The sequence below is a fragment of the Tamandua tetradactyla genome, chromosome 18, assembly GCF_023851605.1.
Source record: "Tamandua tetradactyla isolate mTamTet1 chromosome 18, mTamTet1.pri, whole genome shotgun sequence".
NCBI classification, from domain to species: domain Eukaryota; kingdom Metazoa; phylum Chordata; class Mammalia; order Pilosa; family Myrmecophagidae; genus Tamandua; species Tamandua tetradactyla.
In genome coordinates, this window is record NC_135344.1 from 72,668,898 (window position 1) to 72,681,373 (window position 12,476).

General features: G+C 32.7%; 1 protein-coding gene across 5 annotated transcripts in view; it reads left to right on the top strand.

Moving 5' to 3' along the window:
• The window catches only part of ANKRD12 (ankyrin repeat domain 12), a 162,655-nt gene that overhangs the window by 65,646 nt on the left and 84,533 nt on the right, over positions 1 to 12,476 (top strand). For all 5 annotated transcript variants that reach the window (XM_077135964.1, XM_077135963.1, XM_077135965.1 and 2 more), the window contains 2 exons: positions 852 to 1,052; positions 11,360 to 11,502. In XM_077135964.1, coding sequence (XP_076992079.1) covers positions 852 to 1,052; positions 11,360 to 11,502 — 344 coding nt within the window. The remainder of the gene's footprint in view (positions 1 to 851; positions 1,053 to 11,359; positions 11,503 to 12,476) is intronic.

Consider the following 12,476-nt stretch of genomic DNA (forward strand, 5'->3'; position numbering starts at 1 on the left):
TTTCAGTAAAATGTTAACTTTGGGTCAGATTTAATAGTTGGATGGAAAGATTTTTTTAACATTGAATTTGTATACCATGAACCTCCATCGTTCTTAGAATAAATTAAAGAATTAAAACAACACAAAAATAAAAGTCCCCCTTCATTTCAGCATTCTCTTCTCCAAACACACCATTAAAAGTTTCTTCCAGAAATTACAAAGGCATATACAATCATTTAAATATATATCTTTTGTTGTAGTTCTTTTTTAATTACAAATTTTTTTAGTAGAGAATTAGTGGAACAGAGATCAAAGATGAGAATCAAAGAATCAGCCTAACTTTTATAGGCCTTTTTCCAGACTGCCTTATTTCTGTTGGATCTTGGACTTATCCATATTCACTTTCACATTAAAGTTTGATGACCTTAATTTGCATTAATATCAGAATAGAATGCCAGTAGATGTTTTGTGTAAGATGTTTGGACCCTAGCCTTCAATTTCATTTATTCTAGTGCTTAGAACAATAGTGTAATATGTCAAAGGAAAAGATACTTTTTTTTTTTCAACATCTCATCAAGTTATTCATTGAGCAAACACTGTTAGGGTACTTACTTGATGCCTTATCATTTTAAGCCAATTTATGAAGTGGCAGGATGAAACATTTGTCAAAATTGACTTTTAATGTTCCCTTGAGGAACATCCACTCCATATATTTAGGTCCATTTAGTAACATGTGATCTAATTCGTTAGATTTGCATGAGCAGTTATTACCTCTGTTTCAGGAAATTAGCACATTGCCAATAAAAACCTTTAAATAAGTGTACAAAATATTTAGACTGGGAAACTTTCGTAACCTTCCTTCTCTTTTACAGATACTACACCAAATCACCCATCTCAAACGACACCTGCCCAAAAGAAAACTTCCAGTTCCTCATCTCGACAAAAAGATAAAGTTAATAAAAGAAACGAACGTGGTGAAACTCCTTTACACATGGCAGCTATTCGAGGAGATGTGAAACAAGTCAAAGAATTAATAAGTTTAGGGGCAAATGTGAATGTGAAAGATTTTGCAGGTAAGACTACTAATTTAAGAGTAATATTCAGAAACTAAACTTTAAACTTTATCAGTCCAACAGAGACGGATTACAGCTTAATTTCACATTATGTTATCCCTCTGGCTGAAAAAGAAGAGTACTGAGAGAGTGTGCTTTATTTAGGAGTGTTTACATGATATCCTGATCTCTGTTACAATTCCATGTCAATAATTATTCAAATTCTTAAATATAAAACCTATTTTAGTTGACATATTGCCCCTAATTCTTTATTAAGTTTAGGTTCATTCTAGATGAATTTGAGTTATATAATGTTTTCAAAGTGGTTAATTAATTCTTACTTCTTTCAAGAGCATTTATTCTTAGGCATAAGGGCTGTAAGAGGGTGTTGTTATTTTCATTTAAATTATTGAAGTACGTCTAAATAATTTATTTATTTATAATTATAACAGTGGAAGGTATATAGAAAAATAACACAAAAGTACAGAGTTTCCATATACGCTACCCCGCACTAAACAGTTTCCCTTATTTTTAACATTTTGCATTGCTATTAACAGAGACTGTATTCAGTCTCTGTTACAACTGATGAAACATTAGTATTGTAATTATATTATTAACTTGTAGTCCATAGTTTACAGTAGGTGTTACTCTATGTATTGTACAGTTCTATTTTGATAATGTATATACAATCTAAAATTGATCGTTTTAATCACTTTCATATATAAAGTTCAAGGGCATTAAATACATTAACAATATAGTCTACTGTCAACACCATCCATTATCAAAACTTTTCCACCACCCAAACAGAAGCTTTACCAGTTGAGCATTAAATCCCCATTCCTCATCTGCACTCCTATCCCTATAACTTTATTCTGATATATGACTCTATGAGTTTTCATATTCTAATTATTTCATATAAATGTGATCATATGAAATTTGACTTTTTGTGTCAATGTCTTTAAGATTTGTCCATGTTGTCACATATATCAGAACATCATTCCTTTTTTCCTGACAATTTTCCATTGTATGTGTTTACCATATTTTGTGTCTCCATTATTTCATTGATGGATGCTTGGGTTGCTTCCACTTTTGGGCAGTTGTGAATAATGTGACTATGAACATTAGTGTGCCAATATCTGTTTTGAGTCTGTGCTTTTAATTCTTTGGAAAATATACCTAGAAGTGGGATTGCCAAATCTTACGGTAATTCTATTTTAACTTTCTGTGAAACTGTCAAACTGTTTTCTGCAGTGGCTATACCATTATATATTCCCACCAGTAACATATGAGAGTTCATGTATTGCTTCATCCTCGTCAGTACTTGTTAATTTCTGCTTTTAAACTAATATCCATTTAGTGGGTGAGAAGTGGTATCTTGTGGTTCTGATTTGCATTTCCCTAATAGCTTATGGTGTTGAGCGTCTTTTCATGTACTTATTGACCATTTGTATATCCATATATCTTCTTTGGAGAACTGTCTATTCAAGTCCTTGGTCCATTTTTTAATTTGGTTGTTTGTCTTTTTATTGTTTAGTTATAAGAATTTTTGTGTATTCTGGATAGTAAACCCTTATTTATCAGATATATTGCTTCCAAATATTTTCTTCCATTCTCTAGATTGTCTCATTAATTTCTTTGCAGTGTCCTTTATATATGCCCAAAAGTTTTTAGTTTTGATGAAATTCCATCTGTTTTTTTTTTTTTCTTTTTTTGCTTATGCTTATGGTGTAAAGTCTGGGAAACCATTGCCTAATGTAAGTTTTTGGAAATGTTCCATGTTTACTTCTAGGAGATTTGTAGTTTTTAGATCTTATATTTAGCTCTCTGATAATTTTGAGTTAATTTTTGTATATGATGTAGAGTAGCGGTCTACTTTCATTCTTTTGAATGTCAATAGCCACTTTTCCCAACACAGTTTTTTTAAGAGACTATTCTTTCCCCATTGAGTAGACTTGGCATCATTGTCTGTTATCAGTAGGTCATATATGTGAGGATTTATATGGTTTACTTTGTGTCACTACCACACTGTTTTTATTACTATTGCTTTGTGATCAGTTTTAATATTGGTAAGAATGAGCCCTCAAACTTACCTTTATCAGTATGGGTTTGGCTGATCCATACAAATTTAATAATTGAATTTTATATTTCTGCACAGAAAGCTGTTAGAATTTTGATTCGGGTTGCATTGAATCTGTAAGTCACTTTGGGTAGAATTGGCATTTTAATAGAATATTTATTTAGTCTTCTAATTCATAAACATGGAATGTTCTTCCATTTGTTCCATGTATAAAGCCTTTATATCCTTAGTTAAATGTATTCCTAGATCTTTGATTCTTTTCATTGCTACTGTAAATGGAGTATTTTTCTTGGTATACTTTTCAGATTGTTCATTACTAGATATAGAAGCACCACATTTTTGTGTATTGATCTGGTACTCAGCTACTTTGCTGTATTTGTTTATTCATTAACTCTAGTAGCTTTGTTTTGTTGCGGCTATTTCAGGGTTTTCTGTATGTAAGATCATGTCATATACAAATATGGAAAGTTTCATTTCTTTCTTTGCAATTTGGATGCCTTTTATTTCTTTTTCTTGCTTAATTATTTTGGTTTTATTTCCTTAACAATGTTGAATAACAGTGGTAATAGTGGACATCCTTGTCTGATCTCTGACCTCAGTGGGAAGGCTTTCCATATTTCACCCATTGAGTATAATGTTAGCTGTGTGTTTTTCATATATGACTCGTCATGTTGAGGAAGTTTTCTTCTATTTCTAAGTTTTCAAGTGTTCTCTTCAGGAAGGTGTGCTAGATTTTATATAGTGCCTTTTCTCCATCAATTTTAGTTGATGTGTACAATAGTAATTGGTTGTCTTATGTTGAACCAATATTGTATTCCTGGGATAAATTCCACTAGATAATGATGAAAATTTTTCTAATGTGCTTTTGGATTTGGTTTGCTAATATTTTGTTGAGGATTTTTGCATCTGTTTTTAAAAGGGATATTGGTGTATAATGTTCTTTTCTTGTGATATCTTATCTTGCTTTTGTAGGGTGATACAAACCTCATAGAACAAGTTAGAAAGTGTTCCCTCCTCTTAACATATTTAAAAGAGTTTGAGCAGTTTTGGTTTTAGTTCTTCTTGGAATGTTTGGTAAAATTCACCAGTAAAACCTTCTGGTCCTGGGCTTCTCTTTGTTCAGAGACTTTTGATTACCAGTTCAGTTTCTTTATTTGTTCTTGATCTTCTATTTCATCTTGAGTCATTATAGGTAGTTTTTTTTGCTTCTAGGAATTTGTCCATCTCATCTAAGTGATCTACTTTGTTGTAATATAGGTGTTCCTAGTATCCTCTTAGTAATCTCTTTTATTTCTGTGTCTGGTAGTATTGTTGCCCCTTTCATTTCTGGTTTTAGTTATTTGCATCCTTTCTCTTTTTTTCTTTCTCAATCTAGTTTAAAGGTTTATCAATTTCATTAATCTTTTCGAAGAACCAGTTTTTTATTTTGTTGAATCTCTGTTGGTTTTTCATTTTCCATTTTATTTATCTCCACCCTGATCTTTCTTTATTTGCTTCCTTCTGTTTGCTTTGGATTCTCTTTGCTCTCCATTTTCTGATTTCTCCAGGTGTGAGGCTAGGTGTCTGATTTGAGGTCTTTTCTTTTTTTTTTAAACTTTTTTTTATTAATTAAAAAAAATTAACAAACAGAACATTAAGATATCATTCCATTCTACATATACAATCAGTAATTCTTAATATCATCACATAGTTGCATATTCATCATTTCTTAGTACATTTGCATCGATTTAGAAAAAGAAATAAAATGATAAAAGAGAAAAAAAAGATTATACATACCATACCCCTTACCCCTCGCTTTCATTTACCACTAGCATTTCAAACTGTATTTATTTTAACATTTGTTCTCCCTGTTATTTATTTTTATTCCATATGTTCTACTCTTCTGTTGATATAGTAGCTAAAAGGAGCATCAGAGGAGGTCTTTTCTTTTAATTGTAGGTGTTTAGAGCTAAAAATTTTCCTCTCAGCACTATCTTTGCTGCATCCCATAAGTTTTGGTACGATTCATTTTATTTTTTCATTCACATTAAAAGATTTCCTGGTTTCACTTGTGGTTTCTTCTTTGATCATTTGGTTGTTTGGTGTGTGCCACTTAATTTCCACATTTTCTGAAATTTTCCCTCAGTTTTAGGTTTTCTAGCTTCATTCCATTGTGGTTGGAGAAAATACATGGTGTGATTTCAAACATGTTCTGTCCTGCAGAATGATCCATATGCACTAGAGTAGAATGTATATTCTGCTATTATTGTATGAAGTGTACTGTATATGTCTGTTAAGTCTGATTGGTTTATGGTACTGTTCAAAACTTGTTTTCCTTTTGACCTGTCTAGATGCTCTAGCCATCATTCTAAGTGTTGTATTAAAGTCTCCTGTTATTAATATAGAACCGTATAGTTCTCTCCTTTCAAATCTGACATTTGTTTCATGTAGTTGGGCTCTCTGCTCTTAAGTACATATTTATTTATAATTGCTCTATCTTCTTGTTGTACTGACCCCTTTATCGGGATTTAATCTTTTTCTCTGTCCCTTGTAATAGTGTTTTACTTAATGTCCATTTTAAGTACCCCAGTTCTCTTTTTTGGGGCGGAGGGTGGGTGTACCTGGTAAGTAACTATGGATATTGTGGGATTTTTTTCTGCCATTTTGCTATTTGGTGTTTTTAAATTATATACGTTTGTTGTCCTTCAGTTTTTCCAGTGCTGCCTAGTTTTGTATTTATATGATCACTTACTGTGAACCATTTTGAGTCCCTTTCTCTTCTGTGTGTTTCAGATATTTTCTTTGTGTTACGTTGATGCTAAAAATTTTTCCCCCCTTTTTTAAGGTTCTTTTTTTAATGTAATTTTATTGAAATACATTCACATGTCATATAATCACCCAAAGTGTACACTTAGTGGTTCACAATATCATAATATAGTTGTGCATTCATCACCATAATCATTTCTTGAACATTTTCATTACTCAAAAAAAGGAAAAAAGAATAAAATTTAAAAAGAACAGCCAAAACATCCCATACCCCTTATACCCCCTACTTTTATTTATTTTTTTGTCTTTATTTTTTTACTTATCTATTCATACACTGGATAAAGGGGATTGTCAGTCACTAGGTTTTCAGTCACACAGTCACCCCATGAAAGCTATAGTTATACATTCGTCTTCAAGAATGAAGACTACTGGATTAACAGTTCAACAGTTTCAGGTATTTCCTTCTAGCTATTCTAGTACACTAAAAAGTAAAAAGGGAAATCTTTGTAATGCGTAAGAGTAACTTACAAAATGGACCTCTCAACTCTATTGAAATCTTTCAGCCACTGAAACTTTGTCTCATTTTTCTTTCCCCTTTTGGTAAAGAAGGCTAGCTCAATCCCACAATGCCAGGTCCAGGCTCATCCCATGATGATGCCAAGGAGATTTACACCCCTGGGAGTCATGTCCCAAGTAAGGAGGAGGATAGTGAGTTAGCCTGCAGAGTTGACTTAGGCCACATCCAGGCAACAAAGAGGTTCTCTAGGGTGACTCTTTTTGCCTCAGTCCCTCAAGGGGACTTTGCAGATATTTTTAAAATTTTCTGCACAGATTACTCTGAGATGTATCAGGATATTACCCTAACCTGTACATACGAACCAAGATCTCACTCCCTATTCAAGATTCCATGTAGCTATAGTGTTTGAATAAACTGACCATACAAGCTAAATTAGATAGTATGCTACAGAAAATATAAATTTTGTACCAAATATCTCTTCCTTTGATCTCACCCAGAAGTTTAAATTTTAATGCACAGTCAATATCATCTTTACCCTTTAGTCTGATTTATCTTAGACCTAGTCAGATCAGCTTTGTTCATATCTCTAACTGAAGTCTTTACTCTTTTTCAACTTTTTTAACAGTTACTATATGGGGTAATGCTGACTTTCATAGCTGTAGAACTCTAGCTTTGAGTCTCAGGTGTCACACAGATACTCAAAGTTCCAGGAGATGACCAGGTTATACACAAAGAGCTCAGCATCTCAGAATTTAGAAATAACCGTTGCAACTCAGAAATAGATGTGACTACTAAAAGAGCCTACAATCTAGGAACCTTCATAATAAGCCTTCCTTTGATAACCTTTGCTCTTGAATTCAGTTCTCAGAGTTTGCACGTTACAGTTAGTCTATATTAGTGAGGCACTGTAATATTTGTGGTACTTAAATTTAACATCCTAAAACTGTAACAATCATATTGAATTTAGTGCCAAATTAACTTTAATAGCATATACAATCAATCTGTCCCCACAGCCCTTCTTGATGTTTTATAAAATATGTGTCCAAAACCATATATTATCATTACTTTTTTGCATTTACGCTTTCGAAACTGTATAAGGTGTAATTGCATACCAAAAATTTATAATTTATAAATCACCCACATGGTTAACTTTACTTGGAGGTTCTTATTTCCTTGTGCCATGTTGATCCATTTTGTAGTATCCTTTCTTTGAATCGGATATACTTCCTTTAGCATTGCTTGTAGAGCATGTCTAATGATGATGACCTCCCTCAGCTTTTGTTTATCTGGGAACTCTCTATCTCTCATTTTTTAAAAGACTTTAGAGTCCTTCCAGTTATAAAATTGTTGTTGGCAATTATTTTCTTTCAGCACTTTAAATATTTTGTGTCATTGCTTTCTTGCCTGCATGGTATCTGATGAGAAATCAGCACTTAATCTTTCTTGGGTTCATTTCTTTCTTGCAGTTTTTAGGGTTCTCTCTTTGTGTTTGGCATTTGACAATTTGATTATAATGTGACTGATTGTGTATCTCTTTGAGTCTGTTCAGTTTGAGTTCCACTGAGCTTGTGGAATATTTACCCATGTTGTTTGTTAAATTTGTCAAGTTTCCAGCCATTATTTGTTTGACTATTCCTTCTACCCCTTTATCTCTTATTCTTCAAGAATTCCCATAATATTTTTATTGGTATGCTTGAAGATGTCCCACAGGTTTCTTAACCTGTGTTCTTTACTTACTCATTTTGTTTCTGTTCCTCAGACTGAATAATTTCCATTGTGGTATCAAGTTCACTCGTTTTTCCTTCTGCCAGCTCCAATCTACTATTGAACCCTTTGAAGAAATTTTTAATTTTCTGTATTATTGTCTTCAGCTTTTGGAATCATTTTTATAATTTCTCTTTATTTATAGTCTTATTTTGTTCATCTGTTATTGTCCTGATATCCTTTAATTCTTTCTATGTCTTTCTTTATCTCTTTGAGCATATGTAAGATCATTTTTTAAAAGTTTTCTTGTTATGTCCGAAGTCTGTTTCTCTTCATTAGTTGTTTCTTACATTTTATAGTGTTTCTTTAGATGGACCATCATTTCCTTTTCCTTCAACTTGTAATCTTTTGCCGTATACCGTACATATTAATATTTTAATGTTTTATCTCTGATATTTAATCCCAGAGCCGTCTAACCCCTAAGTTTGTATCCAGCTGGTGATATGACAGATTTTCTTGAGCGCCAGGAGCTAATAAGAACAAATAAATAAATGCAGAGAACACTTTTCACATACTCTGCATATTATCTCTGTTTTGTTTGGTGCTCTGTTCAGAGCTTCCCTGTACTACCAAGAAGATAGCTCAAGCAAAAACCCTGAGTGCTCTCCAGTGTTTTCTGAGGATGAGTCTTGTATACTGGGCATGTATTCAAAGCCTTAGAAATTCTCCATTATTGGGATTTGAATACCCTCTCTTCTTTCTGTGAATAGACTTCCCTCCCTCTGGGGCGCTCTCTTGTATGTCTGAAAGCCAGTATCCTTTGCACCAGTCCCTTAGATTTGAGTGTTTCTTAAAGTGATTTAACTTTTTACATATTTCTGTATGTACGGCAAGTTTTGGGAAGGCAAGCTGGAGAGATGTTTTGTGGTTCAGTCTTCAGGCTGCCAGTAGCCGTACATACATCTCACTGTACATAAGGGTTACTGTCCTCCAGGGATTCAGGTCGAGATCACAGATTGGCTCCATACCATAATAAGAAGGTGTTGGGGAAGGGGCCAGTAAGGGATACCAAGAACTTTTCTTACTTTTTTTTTTTGAACATGGGCAGGCACCGGGAATCGAACCCGGGTCTCCAGCATGGCATCGTTTCCCGGTGCCTGCCCACGCAAAAAAAAAAGTCTACCACTGAGCCACCATTGCCCACCCTCTTACTCATTGAGTTGTGCTGTCTTGATTGGCACTCCCCCAGTTACTGCACCTCTTAAACTGCTTACTAGAGCTCTGAGGAAGATTACTCTGCCAGTTTTCATCACAAGTACATTCTTACTGTAAAGAATTCATATAGTGAAAGTATACAAAGAACAATATTTAAGTTCCCTTAATTTCACATACTTTACTCCCACACACCCCCAGTTTTTCTCTCTCTTCAGAGTGCTATTATTAATAATTCAGAGGTCATCCTTTCAGCGCATTTTCAGTATCATATATATATATGAAATTTTTATTTACTCAAGTGTTTGGGGGAAAGTGATCATTCTCCATTTCTGTCTCTGTAAAGTTCTGTAACCTGCTTTTTTTTTTTAAATTAATTATACTACAGCTATTTCTGTCAGTACATATAGGTGAGTCTAACTGATTAATTTTAACATCTGCATAACATTTTATAGTATAGATTTCTATAGTCATTTCTGTAGTGTACACCCTTGTATAAATATTTTTGTGTATAATTATGAAAGTATTTCAGTAGAAGTGGAATTGCTCAGTCATAGGAGATGTATATCTAAAATGTTGTGAGATACAGCCAAACTGACCTAGAAGAAATCCTTCATCAGTTTATACTACCATCAAGAGCATATGAAAGAGAGGATGCCTTGGTAGTTTGGTGGTAGAATTCTTGCCTGGATTCCATGAACATGAGTGATGGTGAAAATATATTGCTGTGGATATTATAAACAAATTTATTCTTTGACTTCCCTGATCCTGTCCTGTGCCCACTTTGCATTTGATAGCATTAATATACAAGAACTCTTTATTTAATGTAAATTTTAATTTTCTATCAAATAAGCAAATATTTTCAGTCTGGGGCATCTGTTTGAACTTTCTTAACAGTGTTACTTATTATGCTAACATTTTAATATTTTTTATCATGAAATCAATTAGTTTTTTAATTTATGGGTTCTTGGTTTCGTATCTTATTTAAGAAGCCCTCTGCCCCTACATCATAAAACTGTTCTCCTATAGTTTCTTATATTATTTTCTGAACTTTGTTTTTGTTTTACATGGTGTAGCCCTATAACTACTCTGGGATTTATGCCTGTAATTGTTGTGAGCAGAGAAAGGGGTGGTATATTGTACCTACTCTGAAGAATAGGACTTCAAATTCAAGGCATCCATTCTAGCGGAAAGCTTGGTATTATCTATCTAAAACCTCAAAATTTTATGTTCCTTTTGATCTCCCAGTTGCACTTCTAAGTATTTATCCTAAATATCTAAGCATGGGTGTGTACTCATTGCAACATTGTTTCTGGTATTTAAAAAATGAGAATTAACCTAATTGCCCAATAACAGAAGGTTGTTTAAATTATGGTGTATTCACTCAGTGCCATACTAGGTTGTAGAAAATTGTAATTGGAGAAATATTTACCGTGTAAGTAACTAAAAGAAGCAGACTTTTAAAAAATATATCCATGTTTTGTTTTAAAACATAAATATGAAGAAAAAAAACTAGTAGGATTCATGCTAGAATTTTTTATATGATGATATGTGGGTGATGGATTATGGGTAATTCTTATTTTCTTCTTTGTATTTTTTTGTGTTTTCTAATTTTTCTTTAGTGAACATAGAACTTTATTGCAAAAGTAAAACAATAAAGGTTTAGTTAAAATAAGTATTAAATCCAGAAAATATTTTGTTGGCTAAACAGGTGAAAGCCTTTAAAACATCAAAGTTTTTGTTTACTGAAAGACCCTGATTAAATTAACTGATGTTTTGCCTCCTTTTTCCATAGTTCAGTTCATTTTTGTAAATTAGCAAGTTTATGTTTATTGGATAAGTTTAAATATTGAATACTTTGTCAGAATCTCAGCCCCAATGGAAGTACTATCCTTAATGAACCTTCTATAAAATTGGTGTTTTGAGATATATTTTGTAGCTTCTTCATCACTCCTTTTTCCCTCTGTATCATGTGTATTTAGAATTGGTGTTTCACTCGAGTGTATGTATGAAGAGCATATATCTTGAATTAGTGCAAGTGAACCATCTGGTCAATTAATTTTCTAACTTTAGGTTGGACACCACTGCATGAGGCTTGCAATGTTGGATATTACGATGTTGCTAAGATACTTATAGCAGCTGGAGCAGATGTTAATACACAAGGATTAGATGATGACACTCCACTCCATGATTCTGCTAGTAGTGGGCACAAAGATGTAAGTATGATAGAAAAATTATAACATTTATTTTCAAAATATAAATTTTATCCAAGTAATTTAATTCACTTCTTACTCATAAGATCTTTTATTTTCTCATTATTTCATCAAATCATCTGTATTTTTGTTTTCCTATTTTTTTACCTTCTAATTGCTAATCCCTGTCAGATTAGCATTCTTTTCATAAAATAATCCAATTAACATAATTGATTAAACTGATAGGGAAATTTTTATTATAAAGCATTACTGTCAGATAAGTGGATATAGTGGCTAAAGCGGATTTTACTTACAGTAAAATTTTTAGTGTCACACTGCCTATCATTTGAAAGACATTTTACTGTACTTGAGAAAAAATTGAAAGCTTCCTTCATGTTACTTTTCAGATATACCTAAACATTTTAGAAACTAAAATGTGATAGTTTTTCTCATTTATATTTTCTAAGTATTTTTTTCACGATTCTCAATAAAGAGGTTCTCATTTTGAATAAAAAAAATGTAGCCTTAAAGTATTATTTTTCCTAAAACTGATCCTTATAGAAAGGTGACTGCCTTTTTATAAACTGATCCTTACAGAAAGGTGGTCATTGGACTAATCTTTTCTCTTTGCCTCTGGCAGTTTATGCATACATATATGATAGCACTTAGTACTTTATGTTTTATTTCCTGCACTAGATTGGGAATGGTGGGTACAGACATTTTTGTTTTCTTTTATTGGTTCCTAGAACCACTTATAAGAAGTGCTTAATAAATTCTACATGGATGCATCTGTAGGTGTTATAGTGGTTAGATGGAAGAATAACTAACTCAGAAGAATGCCAAAGACTTACTAATCAATAAGGCCTCTCATCTGGGGCATACTTCCCGTTCCTCTACATTTATTAGAAAGTGGTTTCTTTCCTGGCTCTGCTATTTTGAATACTGTATTTTTTTGGTGTTCTTTTTTAAAGCATTATCGATGATAATTTGCCAAATAT